The following is a 22880-nucleotide window of genomic DNA, read 5'->3' as shown; positions in this document are numbered from 1 at the left end:
CGGGTATGCCACGGAACTTCGTCGGCTCGCTCGTCGAGCCTACCCAGGACAACAAGGTGCACTGCTTGATTCAATGCTTTTGCAACTTTTTATTGATGGCCAGGCATCGAAGGATTTGCGCTTGGCGTTGGCGTCACCTCGGCCCACTGATTTGGATGCGGCGGTCCAAAAGGCCATCGAGGTAGGTGCTATTTATGCTCGCGAGCAGGCCCGCACCGTACCTCACCAGTACGCACAGCCCGTATTTGCTGCTGCTCCGGAAGTGAAGCCCCGTCGCACTGCTCATGGTCGTGACCCCTACACAGCAGTCGGTCCACTGAAGTCGGAATCTGAGCGAGACCAGTTGGCTTCGCTTTTGTCGAGATTTGATTCGCGTCTCTCTGCTTTGGAGGCGAAAATGGAGAGCGTGAGTCTGTATCGCCCCACCCGACCCCAGCAAGACCATGTACGTTTTGTTGCTCGTGGTGCTGGTGCTGGTGCGCCTAGTCGTGGTCGTGGCCAGAGTTTTGCGAGGCCTGTCTGTGGAGTGTGCCATGGATGTGGTGAAGAGGGCCACTTCATTGCATCTTGCCCGCACGCAAAAAACTAGGTTGGACTGGTGACACGGGGCCGCCGTCAGTCGTCCGAGTGGAGCCCCTCGAGGAGGTATGTGGTGCGATCTCACCCATTATTGTGCACGTTGATGTTTGTCTTTCGTCTTCGTCTTCGTCTCCTGTTGTTGCTCTTGTTGATTCTGGTTCAAGTGTGTCGTTAGTGCATTCTAAATTGTTGCCTAATTTGACAGAGCGACCTCCTCTAGAGTCTGCTCCGCGGTTGTGTGCAGTCAATGGCGCACAACTTCCTGTCGTTGGGTCCATGGATCTGTGTATGTCGCTAGGAAATCTGTCTTTCCAGCACACAGTTGTAGTCTCTCCTGGTATTCACTGCGACATGATTCTTGGTTCCGATTTTTTGTTGCAGCATGGTGGTGTATTCGATATTGCTCGTGGTGTTGTGATGTTTGGCGATGTGTCTGTTCCGTTGCATGTTTCTGGTTCCGGGTGTCCTCCGTCACGTACGCCCTATGTCTATGATCGTATTGTTCCGCGTAATACTTCCCCCTCATGTAATACTCATACTCCTCATTCTGATGCATGCTCCGACGATGTACCTGTTTCGTCGTATTCTTCTCGTGTTGCCCTTGACGATTCATTGTCTGCACGGGTTGTTGAATCCATGGCTCAACCTGGCGTTGTCCCGGCGTGTGCGCCCGAGAGTGTGGCTGACCCTGTGGTATACTCATCTCGTGTGGTGTTTGAGATGGAGTTGTCGGTACCTGCAGGACATGTTGTCTTGGTGCCTTGTGCAGCTGTTGATGTGTGCACGGTTGCGATGGATTGCGTGGCAGATCCATTGGAGTCCTTTATGGCGAAGCATCCAGATGTGGCAGTGACTCCTAGTCTTGTAACTGTTGGCCCTAACCAAACACGTGTGGTTGTGGCTGTTGAAAATCATGCAAATCATCCTATACTCATTCATAAAAATACCAATGTTGCCGAACTTCATCAAATTCCTACAGATTGTGAACATATTGACGACACTGAAGCTATGGTTTCCTCAGTTTCACCCGACCCGATCCCGCTAACTGAGCAACGCAAGAAAGTCATCGATGAATATATCAACGCACAAAATCATCTCTCCACAGAACAGTCTCGCACGCTCACTGAACTACTTCATGATAACCACGATTTATTTATCTTGCATGATGATGACTATGGCTACTGTGACATATTCCCTCATAAAATTAACACAGGACAAAATAACCCTATAAAACAACCTACCAGGCGGATTCCATATCACCGCCGGAAGGCTCTGCAAGATCTACTGAATACGCTGTTGAAGCAAGGCATAATACAAGAATCGATTAGTCCGTGGGCATCACCCATAGTATTGGTGCCAAAGAAGGATGGCTCTCTTCGACTCTGTATCGACTACTGTCACCGAGCCTGATGCTTACCCGATTCCCCGGGCGGATGACATGCTTGATTCCCTGTCTGGCTGTCGGTATTTCACGTCCCTTGACTTAGCGTCAGGGTACTGGCAAATAGCAATGGAAGGAAGCGACAAGGCTAAGACGGCATTTACCACGCCACTGGGCTTGTTTGAGTTTAATGTTCTGCCGATGGGCTGCAGGAATGGCCCAGCGACATTTCAGCGCGTAATGGAAGCAGTCCTGAGTGGCTTATGTAACACACCGGCCCAGCCATTCTGCCGTGTGTTCTTTGATGATGTCCTGAATGCCAGCGAAACGCTGTCTGGCCAACTCCAGATTCTGCTGCCCGTGTTCGCGCGAGTTCGGTCCGCTGGACTGCGGTTCAATCTGAAGAAATGCTCCTTCTTCCAGGAGGAGGTCACTTTCTTAGGACACCGCGTGTCAGCGGAGGGCATCTCCCCGAATGAAGCCAAACTCGTCGCGGTCAGGAACTGGAAGACTCCGAAATCTGTCACAGCTGTCCGCGAGTTCCTTGGCTTCGCTGGATATTATCGCCGCTTCATCCGTGGGTTCGCCCAGCGTGCTGCTCCGCTGACTGCTCTGACAGGCAAGAATGCTCGCTTTGCGTGGTCGAAAGCTTGCGAAGCGGCGTTCCAGGCTCTGAAGCGTTCGCTTGCCAGTGCGCCGGTGATGGCGTACCCCCAGTTTGAAGATTCAGCAGGTGCATTCATTCTGGACACCGATGCGAGCAATGTGTCGATTGGTGCAGTCCTCAGCCAGATCCAGGATGGAACTGAGCGACCAATTGGGTACGGCAGCCGTGTACTGACGAGAGCTGAGAGCAACTACGATGCTAGCGATCGTGAGGCCCTTGCGCTGGTCTATTTTGCGGAGTATTTCAGGCACTACTTGTTGGCACGACCATTTGTTGCCAGGACGGACGATACTGCATTGACGGCACTCCGGAACCTGAAGGAACCCCGCGGACGGAAAGCACGTTGGCTTGACTGTTTATCCGAATATGAATTCCGAGTCGTCCACCGTCCAGGTCGCCAACATCTGAATGCTGATGGTCTGTCGCGCTTGCTAGCCGAACCTGAAGCACATGTGCACAGCGAGTCTCCGCCACTGGCACCAACGCCGCCGCAAGATGCTGCCCTGTCTCCTCCGCCGAGTCCGCTGCCTCTTGCCCATGATGTTCCGTTGTCAGCTGCTGATGAAATGCCACTTGCTGCTGATGTTCCTCCGGCTGCCGAGATTCTTCCTCCGGCCGTTTTTGTTCGTCCTCCTGGTGCCTCTGCTGCTGGACCGTTGCCGGATTGTTACAAGCCTCAGAGTCTTCTTGCTCCGTATGCTGATCCTGCTCTGTCTGAGTGTTTCACCCGATATGATGCTGCCAGTGGCAAGTTTGTTCGCCCGCCTGAAGCCGTTTCCCGTCCTCCCGACTGTCAACCGCCTGCCGTTACTGCTTCTCGTCCTGACCCGATTACGCTGTCCGATGGTGATTTTCCGCCGCTACAGCCGCCGTCGTTTGATCCGGTCTGTACTTCTGCTCCTGTTCCTCGTCGTTCTGGCCGTGTTCGCACTGCACCTGCTCGTCTAGCTGACTATGTCCTGGACTGAGTTTATTATTTGGTTTGTTTTCTTTTGTTGTTTCCTAGGTATTTCGTTCATTCCCGTGGACGTGAATTTTAGCTAGGGGGGCACAGTGTAATAGGTGTATGTATGCTACGACCTGAATACTCACTATTTGTATTTCCCGCTCGTTCCCCTTGGCAATGAGCACTCACATAGAAGAGCGCATGCTCCAGTTCTGTTGTAGTCTAGTCTTGAGTTGTCGTTGTCCTGTTCTCCTTGTCTACACTCTTCTCGAATACTTCTATAAATTATCCAATCATATAAAACCCCTGTGTTCCGGTGTGAGGGGGCATCATTAGGCGGGAGCAGCTAACATAAGTTTCATTTTTTCGTGAAAACCCAGCTACACTGTGACCGGTACAATCGCATGTCGTTTATCTGGCGGTCAGTCACATGGCATGTCGGGTATCCAACAGCATCGCACTGACAGCTTATAGACCTTATATTTAGTATTAATTTTATAGTCCTACTTCAAGTAAATGTAGACAGTCAGCATCATGAAAGTTGCCATTACGTAGAGTTAAATACAAGCCAGTCTCTAGAGATGAGCACGACTGTCTCACGGTAATACTAGTGATAAATACAGGTACTTGGAAGTACTGTCTTTTTGATCTGTTAACACAAGATGGCTTTGTAGCTTCAGTCGTCCAGAATATTCATTTTATTCCGCGGGTGCCGCATAATTGACACGCAACTGTACTTGTGCAAGTCTCCAAACGCTACGTAATTGGCCGACATTTACTTGTCCACGGTGATGAGAAGCATGGCTCCTAATTTTTAAATCATGAAAGGATTCCATGCACAGGTACATCCACACAATGTGCACTATCCTGAAGTCGTACGCAAATATTCAAAATCATTCACTGAACACAGAGAGGCGCACATACCGTAAAGTACCGCGAGAGCGCCCCACCTTGATTTTGCCGCGACAGATTTCACAGCCAGGGAAAGGAAAATCGTATGGCAGAGTGCAACGAAGTTCGTACGGTGTGAGCAACTTAGTGTACTAAGGTCACACTAAGCAGGTTTTTGTGTGGAGCTCGTGTCCGCTCGAAGGTACGTGTTGCCCCGTAGGCGACGTTGGCGACAAGCAACACCCGTCGTATGCAACTTACTTTGTATCCACTGCTACACTTTCTGTAGTCTGGGCTTCATGTATGACTAACACTGCTATTGATGTATTGACTTTCAGTCGGCTCCAGTTACAACTGCCGGTACACATAATACATGAACTGTCTGACCCCTTTCATGCATTCGTATGCAGCTGTCACCTAACACCGGCACCGCTTTTGTCATCTACTTGTACTAGTATGTATCATTTGCCGCTACGCTAGGATCGGGATTGTAGTCCGTGATCCGTAGGCGTAGAGGGGGCTTGTTTTCCTTGGTGTGTGAGAGAGTTTTAGGTTCCTGCTTGGGTGGTGCAGGTCACTAGTTTTTGGTCATTCTTGTTTGGTAGGAGTTAGCTGTTTGGCATGAGAATGAAAGAGTAATAATACAGTCTTCTAATAATAAAGTAACGACGTTACGTTTGTGGAATGGTGAATCAAGACGAGAGGTAAAAACATTGGTCCTTCGAGAGCCGGATTCGAACCAGCCGGACGGAAAGATAATGGACGTCGACAAGCGGCACAGTGAACAGGTCAGGCGCTCTCAACGTGAGACCAAAGGCCGGAAAGTGAAGCCGACTTGTTGCAGCAGGAGCGACAATATCGGTAACGTTGTCGCAGGCAGCGTCGCGGAGGAAACCGAAAGTATCTCCTCCTCGACACTGAGCCGATTCTCGAGTGTTTCTCGACGCTCTTCGAGCAGTGCTGCTGAAGCCAGGAAGCGGAAAGCGGAGCTGGTGGCAGCGCAGCGTGTGGCTGCACTTGAAGAGGAGGCGAGAAGCCGTAGGCTGGAAAGCGAGAAGAGACTCTCCAATCTCCAGCTCGCCGCGGACCTGGCGGCGATTCAGGCCGACGAGGAGGTCGACAACGGAGGCACAGCAGCACCCGTGCTCGACTACGGCCACAGCGAGAGGGCAATGGACATGCAGGAGTCACACTACTTCGTGAGGGACGGTGAAGAATCAGTATCTGCTCAAGACGCAGAACAGCACTCACAGCACGAGGAGGTCGAAGTGACTCAAAGTGTCATGCCAGCCCAGGGGTACACGGACAGTGACCCACATGACGCGGCTACTCCAGCAGTAATTCCAGCCACCAGCCTTGTGCAGCCTCTGTGTGCTGCGAAGATAAGGATCCAGGAGTTGGAGGGGCAGCTGAAGTTATGCCGACAGAACACTGGCTCCATTGAGCGAGCGTATGACGACAAGCTCACTGTGGAGCTTGAAGAAAAAAGACGACTGAAAGACGAACTCCAGCTACAGCAACAGACGATTGCAACCCTGAAGCAGCGGATCTTCCAGGAAGACGCGAGGCATGCTGACCAGGTGCAGGTGATCAAGTCCCTGGAGGGAGATCTTGCCAAGGCCGAAGCAAGCAACGACCGTCTCCAAAGTGACTTGGTAGCTAGAGACCATCGCATCAGCCAGCTCACCAGCACGTCATGCGACCTGGAGGACCAAGTGCAGAATCTAGAGTACGAGCTGGAGGAGACCAGAGCTCAACTAGCAGTCATGCAGGTGGACATGGCACCTTCCAACCGGGAAAGGTGCGAGCTGCAGACCAAAGCGCAAAGTGAGCCACGTGGTGCGGCCGGTGCCGACACCTTCACATGCGATCTCCCTCCGTCCAGGAGCGCGGGAGCAGGGTGCCGTGACGATGGACGCCCGAAACGACCAGCAAGCACTGATGGTCCTGCTAGCCTGCAGACGCAGGCCACATCAGGTGACAGCATACAGACAGCTGTTGCATCAGCAGTGTCACAGCTGGCCCAGGTATTGTCGGATAAGCTGACGCCACCGAGGGCGACCACTCCAGCCCACCAGAACACCTCGGACAAGGACCTGCGGAGAATGATGGCTAGACAATCAGCCACAAAAGACCTGCCGGCCTTCAACGGTGATCCGACAGCATGGCCGATGTTCAACCGGACGTTTACGGCCTCTACTGCAGAGTGTGGTTTCTCCAACCAGGAGAACATGACCCGTCTGCAGAGAGCCTTGAAGGGAAAGGCTTTGGACAGTGTGAAGTCAATGCTCGTCGTACCGGACAACATTGATCGAGTGATGCACACTCTCCAGATGCGGTTCGGCCAGCCGGACCATGTGGTCCAGTCCATGATTGCCCAGGTCAAGACCATGCCTAAGTTGCGAGACGACGACTTCGAGCAGCTTATTGACTTGGCGAACTCGGTTAGCAACTTGGTGTCGACCATGGAGCTCCTCAAGAGCACAGGCCACTTAGCTAACCCGCAGCTCCGCCAGGAGATCGTGCAGAAACTACCGAGCAGCTTGACCCGTCAATGGGGAGAGCACGTAGCAGAGTGCAAAGATCCAGTGACGATGAAAACACTGGCAGAGTGGCTCGCAAAGAGAGCAGATGCGCTCTGTTGTGTTCGGAGAATCGACACGACGGCGGCAAAGTGTGTGCCAACAGGCAGCAATATGAAGCCGCCACCGACTGCTCGACAGAGCGGCCAGCGGCAGACTGCCTTCGTGGCCAGCGAGAGAAAGTGCGACTTCTGCGGACGGGCAGGCCACAAGGTGGCTGAGTGCCGAGAATTCGCACGCAAGACGAGCAACGAACGCTGGAGATGGGTCAAGACAGAACGACGATGCTTCACCTGCCTTGGCCAGGGCCACCGCACTAGAGAGTGCCCTGACAGCACACCCTGTAAGAAGGATGGCTGTGACCGGCTTCACCATCCGATGCTGCACCCACCAAAGAGGAAGGACGATGTCGAACGCACGAACCTAGCTAGCGCCCAGCAGCAAAGCAGAGTCGTTCTGAGGACAGTGCCGGTAGCAATCCGCGGACCGAAAGGTGTGGTGAACACGGCAGCACTACTGGATGAAGCATCAACGGTCACCCTGCTGGATTCAGACATCGCGAAGCAGGTGGGCGCAGAAGGGCCATGTATGCCATTGACGCCAGCATGGACGAACGATATGTGCCAGCAAGATCCTGACTCCAGGGAGGTCATGATCACCGTGAGCGGTCAGGACGGAGACCTCCAGCTGTCGGCCCGGACTGTGCGTGAGCTGCACCTACCAGCCCAGCATGTCGACATCAACCATCAGCGACAGCGTTGGCAACACGTGAGCAGCGCAGACATCCCGCTCATCGCGACAAAGAAGCCGCGCTTGCTGATTGGCCAGGACAACTGCCATGTTATCTTGCCCAGGGAGACGATCGAGGGCCCACCCAACGCACCCACACTGAGCCGGTGCAAGCTGGGGTGGTCGATACACGGCCAACTCGGTGGCGCTGATCAGGTACTGCATGCCCGACTTGACACAGCGGAAGAAGGCAGTGCCGAGGACACGGATATCGGTCTCCACCAACAGGTGAAGCACTACTTCACCACAGAATCGTTCGGTGTACAAGTCCGCAGCGAGAAAATACGCTCGCGGCAGGAAGCGAAGGCGGAAAGGATCCTGGAATCCACCACGAGACGTATCGGGGAACGATGGGAGACCGGCTTGCTGTGGCGAGACGCTGACGTAAGCCTACCGGAGAGTAAAACGTCAGCAATGCGCCGCCTCCTGTCCATTGAACGCAAGATGGACAGGAACCCTGCATTCTCTGAAGCGTACTGCGCCAAGATTGCACAGTATATTGACGACGGATACGCCACCAAGCTCACACACCCCCAGCTCCAGATGCCTTCTCAGAGAGCGTGGTACCTGCCACATTTTGGAGTGACAAACCCCAACAAGCCAGGCAAGCTGCGCCTAGTATTTGATGCAGCTGCGCCAAGCCACGGGGTCAGCCTCAACGATGCCCTGCTGCCAGGCCCCGACTATCTCAACCCTCTCACCAGTGTGCTGTTCAAGTTCAGACAACACCGCGTGGGGTTCGGAGGGGATATCCGACAGATGTTTCACCAAGTGCACATCCGACCTGACGATCAGCCTGCACAGCGGTTCCTTTGGCGAGGCAGTGACAGAGACCGTGAACCTGATGTCTACCAGATGAGAGCCATGACATTCGGCGCTGTATGTTCGCCAGCATCAGCCCAGTATGTAATGCGAAGAAATGCAGACGAATTCCGGCACAGCGCGCCAGATGCGGTTACTGCAATCCATGACAAGCACTACATGGACGACTACTTCGACTCGACGCCGACGGCAGAAGAAGCAGCCCAACGGATCAAGGAAGTGAGTCAAATCCAGGAAGCCGGAGGCTTCTCCATCAGAGGCTGGGTCAGCAACTCACCTGATGCTCTTGCTGCCGTACCCCCAGATATATGCTCACCATCGGTAGTCACTATTAGCAGCGACAACGAGACTGTAGTGGAGAAGACACTCGGTCTGAAGTGGTTGCCACGAGAAGACGCGTTCGGCTTTAGTCTGAGCCGTAGACTTGAGCAAAGCAACACAACAGAAGTGACAAAACGTGAAGTCCTACGCAAGCTGATGTCTGTGTTCGACCCCCTTGGTTTCTTCACCTACTACACCACGTCGGCTCGCATTCTGCTACAAGACATTTGGCGCACAGGCGTCGGATGGGACGAGCCACTACCAGGATCTCTCGTCCAAAGATGGACGGACTGGTGGACGGGAGTGCACAACCTCGGAAGCAGGTCAATTCCGCGTTGCTACTGCACGGCTATTGCGGACAGAAAGGACCTGGAGCTTCATGTGTTCGGAGACGGCAGTGAGTCGGCATTCGCCGCAGCAGCCTACTTCAGGCTATCGCTGCCTGACGACAGCACCAGAGTCGCATTCGTGTTTGGCAAGTCCCGAGTTGCACCGCTGAAACCCATATCCATACCGCGGCTGGAGCTGCAAGCTGCACTGATGGCCAGCAGAATGGCCGACACCGTCCGGAAAGAGCATGATCTACCTATCGACCGCATCGTGCTCTGGAGTGACTCTATGACTGTCCTACGATGGATCCGAGCAGACGCCCGTCGATTCAAGCCATTCGTAGCACATCGTATCGGAGAGATTGAGGAGCTCACTGATGTATCGCAATGGCGGTGGGTCCCGACACACAGCAACCCAGCAGATGCAGCAACCAGAGCCCCATCCGAGACATCAGCAGCGCAGCACATCTGGACGCATGGTCCTGAGTTTCTGACCAAGCCAGAGTCTGAGTGGCCAGTAGAGAATCCTGGGCGAGACACTACCACCAGCGATGACCAAGCCGAGATGAAGGCAGAGTTTACTGCGGTAGTCACCAAAGAAGCGCAGTTAGCCCTGCCAGATATCAGCCGCTTCTCATCCTGGATTCGGCTGATGAGAACGACAGCATGGATCGTCAGATACGTCAACAACCTGCGTGCGAAAGCGTCAAGCAAGCCCACAGTCACTTGCTCTGAGTTGCTGCCATCGGAGTACCAGCAGGCCCAGAAGCTGTGGTGGAAGAAAGCACAGCAAGACAGCTTCCGGGAGGAAATTGGCGACCTGCAGAAGCACAGCAATGTGAGCAGCAGCAGCAAACTTCGAGACCTCTCACCTGTGCTAGATAGCGACGGTGTGGTGAGAATGCATGGCCGAATTCGAAGTGCACCACCCGGAAGTCCACTGACGCCCGAGCCCGTCATCCTGGACCCGTCGCACCCATTCACACAGATGCTCCTTCAGCAGTACCATGTCTGGCATGGACACCATGGTCAGGACAGTGTGGCAAACGACGTCCGCCAGACGTATTGGGTCTTGAAACTACGCACAGCCGTCCGTACCTGGACCGTATGCCAGCAGTGTAAAAATGAACGCGCGCAGCCAACACCACCTCAGATGGGACAGATTCCCGACGCACGCGTTGCCACGTTCATCCGCCCGCTCACACATGTGTCCTCTGACCCAACTGACGACAACAGCCTGACGCCGAACCACTTCCTCCTAGGGACGCCATCAGCAGCACCAGTGCCCGGAGTATTCAGTGGTGATGACCTACATCTGCGCCGGCAGTGGCGCATCGTGCAAGTGCTAGCAGACCATTTCTGGCGCCGCTGGATTAAGGAATACTTGCCAACGCTAGCCCGGCGAACCAAATGGCACGGAAGAACAGAGAAGAAGGTGGAAGTAGGTGATGTGGTGGTCATCGCCGACGACAACGCAGTGAGGAACACATGGCCGAAGGGGATAGTGACGGTGACCTATCCCGGCAGAGACGGCCTGGTGCGGGTAGCAGATGTCAAGACCCAGACTGGTGTGTTCCGCCGGCCAGTAGCCAAGGTCTGCGTGCTAGATGTCCGTTGTGTTAGTGACGGATAAATCGTCACTGGGGAGAGGATGTTGCCCCCGTAGGCGACGTTGGCGACAAGCAACACCCGTCGTATGCAACTTACTTTGTATCCACTGCTACACTTTCTGTAGTCTGGGCTTCATGTATGACTAACACTGCTATTGATGTATTGACTTTCAGTCGGCTCCAGTTACAACTGCCGGTACACATAATACATGAACTGTCTGACCCCTTTCATGCATTCGTATGCAGCTGTCACCTAACACCGGCACCGCTTTTGTCATCTACTTGTACTAGTATGTATCATTTGCCGCTACGCTAGGATCGGGATTGTAGTCCGTGATCCGTAGGCGTAGAGGGGGCTTGTTTTCCTTGGTGTGTGAGAGAGTTTTAGGTTCCTGCTTGGGTGGTGCAGGTCACTAGTTTTTGGTCATTCTTGTTTGGTAGGAGTTAGCTGTTTGGCATGAGAATGAAAGAGTAATAATACAGTCTTCTAATAATAAAGTAACGACGTTACGTTTGTGGAATGGTGAATCAAGACGAGAGGTAAAAACAGTACGGATTGTCTGCAGAACGTGCAATAATATGTGTACAAAGTTCGCGTCGTATAACCTACAGACAGGAGACCACCTCCACAATGCGACCACGCAAGGACGAGATGGTGGGGCGCTCTGGCGGTACGTTACGGTACATGTAAATACGAAGGAACCACATGCGCAGCAAGGAGATTAGTCATTACTTTACTTATGAGTTGATGGATAGAAGTTTCCTTTCAGCTGACCATTACCACTCATGAAAGCAATAGTGAGTGCTGTTGTTCTGATTCACAGGTATATATTCGGCCCTTAGCGCAATGTGTTTTCGAAGCTAGGCACACGATTTGCATGAGGAAATCATGCAAAGATGTGGCATAAGGCCCTACAAACATGACCTAGGTAAAGGGATGCCATTATTTGCATTTGCAGTACTTTGGCATGGGAAAATTTGTGGATGATTGTGTTGATCAATTTCACATAATTTCACGACAGGTCATAGTTTATTTAGTGGGGTGTTGTGGGCCAAGGATCTACGACCATCTCTTTTGCATTTCGAACAAGTAGACACTTTCAACAATTCATACTCCATCATTCACCCCAGTGTCTGGAGATATGTGGATTTTGTAGAAAAAAAAAAGAAAAAAAATACAGAAAATGCCTTCAGTGCAAAACATACCGTTCGGACACACCAGGCAGTCCTTTCCAGCCTTGATTTTCAAGTGCAGACGTATCCACGATGACCTTCGAGTGAACTGCGGCTTGGAACACTTTGAATACGAACCACACACTCAAACTAACTAGACCACCGCATAGCTAGTGTATTCACGGAGCCAAAGAAGTCTCCTTCTGCCCCCACAGGGTCTTGGTTAGTTCTCTAGAAGGGACGAGAGCCATACCTAAATTCAATAAATTCTCCAATTCCAAAAGCCTCAAATGAAGGCGTCTTGGTGACTTCGTTTCCCGCGGTTGCAAATAAAATCAGCCCTTGAGTACCCCTTGGCGCACGGACTGTGTATGCGGGATAGTTCTGCGTGTATTCTGACAAAGGAGTAGGTATTTTACCACTCAATGCAAGGGGCATGCCCCGTGCAAGAGGATGCTCAAAGGACCAGTTTTTGATGTTGGTGTGAGCCACATTAAAGGGGTGCATATGTGTGACCATTGTGTGCTGTGCTCTTTGCACTGTGTCTAGACTGCACCGCAGACTTGCTGAAGTGTGGACAAAGCCAAACTCACCCAGGACAATGCGTTCACGAAAAGAACTGGTGTAATGATGTGGTGGATTGTGACAATGGCGTTGACGAGGACTTTTGTAGTAAGCTTGATCTATTGATCTATTTTTGTAGTAACTTAAGCTTGATCTATTGATGGGAGGGGGGGGGAGGGTATCCCTCACTCAACCTGTGAAATGTTCGTTTTATGCGGTAAGGCCGCCATCACACTACGTTCTCTGACTCCCGTTTACGTCTACGTCAACGGTGAAAATCCAAAATGGGTGGTCGCATCATCACACAGGCACAGTTCTTGACCCGTACACGCGGTCACGTTCTTGGAGAAATTATGAAAATGAAAATGCACGTGCAAGGTCGCTCGGGAAAAAGACTGGAAGAGATACGCACATTCACCCGTTTTAGTTCAGAATACCGTATTTCCGCAAATAAAAGGCCGTCCTCGTGTACAACGCCTTCCTCGTATACAAGGCCGGGGCAGGGGGCGATTGAAAAAATAAAAGACCGTCTCCGATTAGAAGACCGGGCCTACTAAATGAGTCTTTGTTCTTGTGTTAAAAATAGAAGACCATGCTCAAACTGTGGGAAAAAATAGAAGAATGGGGGTAAAACTGTGTGGCGAGAAATAGAAGAACGGGGTCAAACTGGGTTGAAAGAATAAAAGACCGTCCTCGAATACAAGACCGTCCTCGATTATAAGGCCGGGTTAGGACGAGGTTGAAAAAATAGTAGACCGGCCTACTATTTGTGGAAATACGGTAGTTGTATACCCACCCCCCCCCCCCCCCCCACGTCTACGTTTCCCGTTTCCTCTGCTCCCGTTTTCACCCCGCACATGGATCACCATGACAACCGACCATGGACGTAGACGCAGCACTTTGCACCGTATTAAAAGACAAAACAAAAATTAAAAATTTAGAATTATTGCTTGGAAAAGAAGAAAAAGACAAATTCAACCGCAGTGAACAGGATTCGAACCTGTGCGGGCAGAGCCCAATTGATTTCTAGTCAATCGCCTTAACCACTCGGCCACCACTGCTTGCACACCTTGTAACGAAAAGCACCCCTTGACCAAACATAGCCAGAGTGTCTAGTCCGGTAGCCACACAACCACACAATGTGGGGCTACTCAAATTAGTATGTCAGAATGACAAGCATGTAGACCACGTGCAGATAGTAAAGAACTTTCTTTATAGGGTGTACAAAGAAATCACTGGTTTTATCAACCAAGTGTGATTTCAGCATCTGTAGGACATTCATGATGCGCACTGTCCACATATGCTTGAATTAAAACTGTTTCTATACAGTGTATGAGCTGCCAGTACACACTGTTGGATAGCCATCTTGCCGGATAACTATGTGTAACTGTCGGAGAAGCGACATGTAATTGTACATTGATACGTGTATTACTAGCATGATGTTGGTCATGCTATACAGGTATGTGACTACGTGCAGGAATGTGCACCGAAAAAGCGAACAATTCTCATTAGGCCACACGTTTTTATTTCTATGTTTCTCGTTACCCGCACGCATACGATTCAGCAGTTTGGAAGAAAAAAAGAAGAAGAAAAAACCGTGCAGCATTGTGGGGACCATGTACCAGCATATGCTGGCCTGCGCGGCACTGTTCATGATGCGAGGTCGGCAGTTTTTCTTGCGCAAACTAGCTGCACATGCACAGAACAGAAGCTCCTACCACGTAGGTCTACATTGTAGGTCTACTACATTTTTGTAGTTGCTTACCAAAATTACTTTGGATGCTATTTTACACGGTGTATTGACTATTGGTCGGCTTGATGTTGAACGTGAAAAAGACAAAGATTATGGTGGTCAATGATGATACGGGAGATCCTTTCACCTGCAATGGGGAAGGCTGAGTGGTTGAGGCAGTGGAAAGCTTCACATACCTGGGAGCACAGTTCGACATCTCCAGCAGGACAACAGCAGAGCTGAGACGTCGTTTGACCCTGGCAAGACAGACCGTTAGCAGGCTGATACCCACTTGGAAATACAAAAAATATCGAAAGGCATGAAGTTATGACTGCTGCAGGCAACCATTGCCAGTTACGGCTCGGAGGCATGGGCACTAACAAAGAGAGAGGAATACATTGTGCAGGCGTTTTAAATGTGGTGTTATCGGCGGCTACTGAGAGTAAAATGGATTGAAAAGAGAACAAACAAGGATATCCTGGAGGAATTGGGCATGGAGAGACCAGTGTTAGCGGATAGAATCTACAGCAGGAGACTCCGGCATTGTGGACATACCGCAAGAAAATGTAGCCTGGACTGAACGATCTGGTGGATTGCGTGGTGCCGGCAACAAGGAAGAGAGGACGACCAGCTGTCAAATGGACGGACAGCGTAAAGAAAGCTTAACATTCTACTCCCCATGCTAGAGTATAGAGTAGACACAGACGCGTGCAGGACGCGACACACCAAAAGACAAGAGAGAGAGTTTGGAAGAATGGGAATGTCGGGCAGAGTAGCTGGCCTCAATTGAGTGCGCGTTAACGAATCGTGTGGTCGGCCTGCCGAGGGCAGGAGCTGTATCTGACCAAGTGGGTCGGCCTGCACTGAGCAGGAGCGGTTTGTGACCCATGCGAGTTGGTGAGTCGGCCTGCGTTGAGCAGGAGCGGTTTATGACCCATGCGAGTTTAATAGTAGTGCGCGAGAGGCCAGTTACGGAGGAGTGCCCATGCCGACATTCCCATTAGGGTCAGAGGAGATAGCGGGTGATAACAACCAATATAGATGGTAAGTATGTATTGCACAAGAGCGTTGTTCTAGAGGCATAAAGACAGACTGATATTGTGGAGTAGGATCGACAGAGAACGCTTTCTGCATCCTAAGTGAATGTCTTTGCACTTACTCAGTGATCGGCTGGACCATGGTGTCAGGCCGCTTCGCAGCTGTAGGAGCAAAGGTCCTGAAGGCATCCATCTTGTTCCAGGACAGGGCATCAGCGATGGTATTAGAAATTCCTGGCAGTGCGGTGTTAGGATCAGGAAATTGTGTTTCACACAGATTGAGTACAGGGTGCAGATGAGTGCCATGACTGCAGGAGACCGGCTCGTGCCCGTCTTCAGGCACTCCACGACAACTTGGTTGTCGCTCTGAAACTCCACACGCAGCCGCAGCCACTCAATCCCCCATGTGGCGCAGCCCGCGACAATGGCGAAGAGCTCCTTGTAGGTAATGCTTAGTTCCAGTTGCTGCGGGGACCAGTCACCTCTGAACCAGCGACCATTGAAGAAGGCTCCAAATCCGATGGTGCCACTTGCGTCGGCTCGCAACTGGAGGTCAGCGCTCGGCATCCACTTCTCCAGCAGGAAAAATGACTTTCCGTTCCATGTTGACAGAGTCTGGTGCCACCACCTCAGGTCGCCCTTGGCTGAGGCTGAGAGGTGCAGCATTCGGTGAGATGACATCTCAGATGTGGCCTTGTTGAGGTCATACAGGCGGCGTAAGAATGTACGGGCGGCCGGAATTGCTCTGGAAGCGAACGAGAGGTGGCCCAGGAGTGAGGCGAGTTCGCGTTTGAGAACGCAACCCTTGCTCGGTCAAATAGGAAGAAACATACTGCATATTACGGATGGCCGACAGGTGATTGAGAGAACTATGTACACCAGATATAGCAGCAGAATGGCTTATCGGGAAACCGTGACACAACCCATGCAACACAAAGTGAGAGAAGGAGTGATCAGAATGACGGTTAAGGAGCCCGGCTAATCTGATAACATTGATGGGGGTCTCCACAGAATGTTTACGGAGCAGACGCTGAGGTGGCGGACTGTCCCCTGCCACATTTGACTTCTGGGGGCTTCCCGCGGTATTGAAGGCACACATGGGCACGATCGCAGAATGAGTTGTTGCACTGGTCCCTGTTGAAGTTGCGGCAGAAAGGTTTCCCAAGATGGGTTGGCGCGCTGGACTGCGGCGGACCTCCACTCCCAGCGCCGTCGGATGGAGGCCCTGGTCTAAAGGGACACCGGGCCTGAGCCACTGGGTGCACCAGAGAACAGCGCGAACATGGCGGGCGACCACGGCTGGTGAATGACGACTGCCACAAATTAGAGTCGATGATAGCCCAATCGTACGACAGTGGTTGGGAGGCTATGGCGCGCCGGAAACGCCTGTCATAACTTAGCCATGCGTCCACGTGATACGAGTTATTTGCATCCAGAATAGTGGCCTGATATGCCAGCAAATCATTTGCCCTATCTGGAGCCGCCGCGACAATTACTCTCGTGTAGACAGTAAATGCGTCGAGCAATGACGCTACATCGTGGACATGGCGGCGCTGGGCCTGAGTTGGCTTCTGTACAAGTTGGACAGAGCGGTTGGCCCCCACAGCTAGCTGGACCACATCGGGCTCCACACCCAGCTGTTCCGGGAGGAGGTCGTTGAAATCAATAAACTCGCCGCGTTCAATTCGCCCACGGAGTTTATCAGGTACAGAGAGCGACGAACGAGCACCCGGCTGGTGGCCCAATGCATGAATGGAGCTGGAGTTGACAGGTGGTACGACGGCTGCAGCAGGTTCCAACTGCTCTACTCGCTCCATCAGGGGCTTGAGGACCTGGCCGACGGCCTGAGAAACAGCCGAAGCAAGTACATCAGGGGCCACACTCAAGGCGGCGGCAGAAGAAGCTGACGGCGCAACGTCGGAGGCAACAGAGGCCGTGGAGGAAGATAATGGAGTCCAGGTTGGTTGACGACGAACAGGAGTTGGCCTCGCACGCGCATTACTGCCTGCAGCCGAAGTTTGAGTTGCCGCCCCAGGATCAGGGGCCACATTCAAGGCGGCGGCAGAAGAAACTGACGGCGCAACGTCGGAGACAACAGAATCCGAGTGGGGAGGTATCGGAGTTCTGGGCAGTTGAAGACGAACAGGATTTCGCCGCACACGCACATTACGTCCTGTATCCGAAGGTTGAGCTGCCACTCTGGCCGATGGCGTCTTTTGTCTGGTCGAGAAACGAGCCATCGTGAGAATATAATACTCAAATAATCTCTGGCCGCTGAAGACACGTAGTCTGACGGGACTGAGCTGAGAGAGAACAAGGAAAGCGAATACTAAAGACGGCAAGACGGCAGCGAATCGGCAGAACTAGGACTGACACTCTGAAGCAGGACGGAGGCAAACTCAAATTCAGAATTTGAAAGCTGACTGGACCTCAGAATTTGAAAGCTGACTGCAGGCAAGGAAACTGGAAAGACAGCTAGCTCTGTTGTGCGCACAGGAAATCTGCGCATGCGCAGAGCGTGGGCATGTGATGTCTATGATACACAGCAGTATGTTGAGAGAGCAAGATCGTGCACACGCGTAAGGAGGGTTATGCAACCCGTTATAAAGGCCAACAGCGAAGCAATGGTACGTGACTGTTAACAACGGTTAACTCCTACGTTAACCGAACATTTAGTATGACCAAAGGTCTAGTAGACTTTTTATTTTTTGGTCATTTATTATTTTTTCCACCTCTCGCATACGGTTTTAGATTTTCGCGTGACGAGAAACATAGAAATAAAAATATGCGGCCTTATAGTTTATGCACGTAAAATGTGTGTGCATGTGTGTGTGTGTGTGTGTGTGTGTGTGTGTGTGTGTGTGTGTGTGTGTGTGTGTGTGTGTGTGTGTGTGTGTGTGTGTGTGTCCTGCAGTTCATGGCCCTGAGGGGAACACAGGGCACTTGTACTGCTATCTTCCGCGGAACTTCCGATGTGCAAAGCGCGATATCGGCCTATTCAATAACTGTGTCTTTCCCTCACAAGAATGTGATGGTGTGGTGGACTGCACTGATGGCACAGACGAGCTGCCATGGCTGTGCAATAGTTCACGTAAGACGTCCGTGATATTCTGTAAATGCACCGCCAGCAGTATTGTTACCATGGTGATAGTGGTGGTAGAATCTAGTGAGTGTGTTGCAGAGCAGTCTCTCTTGTACAGCCCTCAGTGTGCTGTGTCAAGTCTTGTCTATTCATGTAAGATAGGTCCTTAGCCCATCTAACTGGTCACGGTCTGAGCCCAGCCTCATATCATTATTAAAATTAGGCTTGGAAAGGCCTTGTCCACATGCTACCCGACTTAGTCGTTCTCTCTCTCTCTCTCACACACACACACACTCTCTCTTTCTCTCTTTCTCTCTCTCTCTCTTTCTCTCTCCCTCTCTCTCTCTCTCTCTCTCTCTCTCTCTCTCTCTCTCTCTTGTCCTTACTGGTGTAATGTTACAGTCCGGACCACGACACCACCAAGCACAACAGCTGCGCCTATCTGCAATGGCTTCAGATGCCAGAATGGTCGATGTCTTAGTGCAGCGAGTGAATGCAATAATGTAGACGACTGTGGAGACAGCTCAGATGAACTGAACTCACTGTGCAGTAAGCTATGCCTTGGAGAGTCTGTTCATACAATTGTCTGCACTTTTGTTGTAACTTGCAGTAGTATGAGAAATAGACTCTCCCCCCCCCCCCCCCATATACATAAAACTGCAGCTAGCATTCTTATGTCAACTTTTAAACTAAGTTATGTGTTTCCTGGTTCTGGTTGCTGAGTCGAATGGTGTCTCCTTTCGCCCTATACTGTATTCCAAATTGAACTTACGGAAGCAAGGGAGCTCATGACTGGTTGCTTAACTCTCTAACTGGCCCCAACCATAGTCTTACCATAACCCTAACCTTGAAACTCCCACCACAACCTTTTCAAAGTGCCCATGCATAGTTAGGAATGTCGCCATAGTAACCTGCAACACAACTCGATCTTCTAAACTCACATGTTACCATGGTAACCACCAGCAGGTAACAACAGCTGAAGGCAGAGCAACCTCTTCTGCTGGGAAAGGGAAAGTCGTCCGGGAGAATAAAATCCTGTGCTTTCTGTATTCATGCTGTCAACTCAGATCTCTTCCTCTTGTCATCTTTACCGAACATACCTGCCTTGTTTCATGTTTCTTTTCCTTTTTTGATCAGTGTTTCAGTAGTGATTGTGACCGGATGTATGTCACATTGATCATGAATATGTTGTACAGATCTGACCAGATTGGCCCATTTGCAAAAGTTTCTGGTCTGCACGCTTTCAAACCTGTTCAAGCGACCGCCTGGTTGGAGCAACCATCTTGTCTATTTAATCAATAGTCTATGCATGCAGAATCTGTAATGGTTATATTGGTTTCAAAGACAGCCAGCGGTTTAAAAAGCCAAACACAGGTGATCCTTGAAATGGACATAAAAAAGTCTGTGATAGGCCAGTCACATAGATGGTGGCTGAAACTCACTTTCGCCTCAACTCTGTTTGTTTGCTTTCATCGTCTTGCTCACAGATCTCCCTTTATTTCCCGTTACAGATGACACGAGTGGTTAGTGTTTCTTTGTAGAAATTTGCTTTTGTGCGACTTCTTTTTAAACTGGTTGTGCTATAAACCCAATTGAATAGCAGTGTTTTTCCTCACAAGAATTTGATGGTGTGGCGAACTGCACTGGTGACACAGATAAGTAGCCATGGCGACGCATACGTCACGTAAGACATTCGTAATATTCTGTGACTGCACCGAGTGCCTTATTCGTTCGCTTCATACTTGCAGTTGCTGTCTTTGATACTTTTTTCTTATTCCCCGCATCAACCCATTAATTAAAAGAGAAGGAAACAAAAATGTTCCGTTCAAAAATTGTTGTTATTTTCTAGACTGGTGTGGATTGTATTGATGCATACATACACTGTACTCAAATTTGGATCAGCCTCCAATTTGTTCTACAAATATGCTCTGTATGATTGTGTTGTTTATTTATGGTCTTGCTCAGATCCCACCCCTGTTTCTATCGTTAGTGGCACAAGTGGTAAGTGGTCCTTTGAAGCAGACTTCTATGTGATGAGCACAACTGTGCTTTGATGTGGTGAAAAGAGAATTTGCAGTGTTCGCAAGTACTTTTTGGTTGATTTCATTCTGCCGCATACTTGCATTCTTTTTTTTTGCATCCTTTTCCTTGCTTGGAAGCGGAAGGATTTCTTCCAGCCGTGCTGCGACCCACAGTTAATTGGGAACTCGTGGCCTGTCACGAGGGAGACATGGATGCAGCAAATTGATATTTCGGTCTTTGAACACTTTGTGGTGGGTCTGATCTACTCGCCTCCCATCGCTTTAGGAGCTGCATCTGCGCCTTGATCCGCAGAAGGTGGTGGCTTCCCTACGGATGAGTTAACGCGAACCCGTGAACAATATTTTACAATATCCCTTCTCTCTCTCTCTCTCTCTCTCTCTCTCTCATCCCTACTGTTGTAATGTTACAGTCCGGACCACGACACCGCCTAGCACAACAGCTGTACCTATCTGCAACGGCTTCAGATGCCAGAATGGCCGATGTATTAGTGCAGCGAGTGAATGCAATGATGTAGACGACTGTGGAGACAGCTCAGATGAACAGAACTCACTGTGCAGTAAGCTATGCCTTGGAGAGTCTGTGCATACAATTGTCTGCACTTTTGTTGCAACTTGTAGTAGTGTGAGAAATAGACTCCCCCCCCCCCCCCTCCATACATAAAGCTGCGGCTAGCATTCTTATGTCAACTTTTAAACTAGTTATGTGTTTCCTGGTTCTGGTCCCTGAGTCGAATGGTGTCTCTTTTCATCCTATATTCCGAATTGAACTAACTGAAGCGAGGGAACTCATGACTGGTTGCTTAACTCTCTAACTGGCCCCAACCATAGTCTTACCATAACCCTAACCTTGAAACTCCCACCAAAACCTTTTCCGGCAAAGTGTCCATGCATGGTCAGCAATGTCGCCATAGTAACCTGCAACCCAACTCGATCTTCTAAACTCACATGTTATCATGGTAACCACCAGCAGGTAACAACAGCTGAAGGCAGAGCGACCTCTTCTGCTGGGAAAGGGAAAGTCGTCCGGGAGAATAAAATCCTGTGCTTTCTGCATTCATGCTGTCAACTCAGATCTCTTTCTCTTGTCATCTTTACCAAACATACCTCCTTGTTTATGGTCCTCTTGTTTTTAATCAGTGTTTCAGTAGTGTTTGTGACCGGATGTATGTCACATTGATCATGAATATGTTGTACAGATCTGACCAGATTGGCCCATTTGCAAAAGTTTCTGGTCTGCACGCTTTCAAACCTGTTCAAGCGACTGCCTGGTTGGAGCAACCATCTTGTCTATTTAACCAATAGTCTATGCATGCAGAATCTGTAATGGTTATTATTGGTTTCAAAGACAACCAGCGGTTAAAATGGACATAGAAAAGCCTGTGATAGGCCGGTCCCATGGATGGTGGCTGAAACTCACTTTCGCCTCTACTCTGTTTGTTTGCTTTCATCGTCTTACTCACAGATCTCCCTTTATTTCCCGTCACAGATGACACGAGTGGTTAGTGTTTCTTTGCAGAAATATGCTTTGGTGCGACTTCTTTTTAAACTGGTTTTGCTATAAACCCTCGTGAATAGCAGTATTTTTCCTTACAAGAATTTGATGGTGTGGCGAACTGCACTGGTGGCACAGATAAGCAGCCATGGCGACGCATACGTCACGTAAGACATTCGTAATATTCTGTGAATGCACCGAGTGCCTCAATCGTTCGCTTCATACTAGTAGTTGCTGTCTTTGACACTTTTTCTTATTCCCCGCATCAACCCATTAATTAAAAGAGAAGGAAACAAAAATGTTCCGTTCAAAAATTGTTGTTATTTTCTATACTGGAGTGGATTGTATTGATGCATACATACACTGTACTCAAATTTGGATCAGCCTCCAATTTGTTCTACAAATATGCTCTGTATGATTGTGTTGTTTATTTATGGTCTTGCTCAGGTCCCACCCCTGTTTCTATCGTTAATGGCACAAGTGGTAAGTGGTCCTTTGAAGCAGACTTCTACGTGATGAGTCAGGCCTGTAGCAGCCCCATTTTGGTTGGTCCGGCAAGATCCGACCTCGATGTTCCCTCCTTCCCCCCCCCCCCCCCCCCGTGTATGTACATGTAATCGTGGCCATGCAGAGTGACTATAATAATATTCACGGGATCCGCGTTAGCATCACTTGAATGTTCAGAAACACACACGCTATGTCTTCGAGTGACACAGGGCGAGAAAAGGAAGAAGGATGTTCTGCATGAGTCATATCAGGAAAAAGGGCATCAGCATGTTGTGTCCATCCAAACAGAACTTGTTGCAGCCTATGAAGGCATAGCAACAGTATCTAAATGCAT

General features: G+C 50.5%; 2 protein-coding genes and 1 non-coding gene across 3 annotated transcripts in view; 2 read left to right on the top strand and 1 right to left on the bottom strand.

Annotated features, from left to right (window-relative positions):
* Positions 1 to 11526: 11526 nt before the first annotated feature.
* On the top strand, positions 11527 to 20559 carry LOC135815951 (sortilin-related receptor-like). Its single transcript, XM_065329304.1, has 6 exons — positions 11527 to 11588; positions 12640 to 12762; positions 18338 to 18514; positions 18908 to 19054; positions 19993 to 20028; positions 20471 to 20559. Exons 1-6 carry the CDS (start codon positions 11549 to 11551, stop codon positions 20557 to 20559), a joined length of 612 nt encoding a protein of 203 aa, XP_065185376.1. The 5' UTR covers positions 11527 to 11548.
* Positions 13634 to 13715, bottom strand: Trnas-aga (transfer RNA serine (anticodon AGA)). The gene has a single exon. It is a non-coding gene; the product is annotated as a tRNA-Ser (tRNA).
* A 1628-nt stretch (positions 20560 to 22187) lies between the features above and the next one.
* The window catches only part of LOC135813538 (latent-transforming growth factor beta-binding protein 4-like), a 34451-nt gene continuing 33758 nt past the window's right edge, over positions 22188 to 22880 (top strand). The window contains exons 1-2 of the mRNA XM_065326629.1: positions 22188 to 22206; positions 22487 to 22522. Of these exons, the coding sequence (XP_065182701.1) occupies positions 22188 to 22206; positions 22487 to 22522 (55 nt within the window). The remainder of the gene's footprint in view (positions 22207 to 22486; positions 22523 to 22880) is intronic.

This window comes from Sycon ciliatum, chromosome 4, assembly GCF_964019385.1.
Source record: "Sycon ciliatum chromosome 4, ocSycCili1.1, whole genome shotgun sequence".
In the NCBI taxonomy this organism is placed as follows: Eukaryota; Metazoa; Porifera; class Calcarea; order Leucosolenida; family Sycettidae; genus Sycon; species Sycon ciliatum.
The sequence above is the reverse complement of the archived record's forward strand: the minus strand, read 5'-3'. Positions and strand labels throughout refer to the sequence as shown.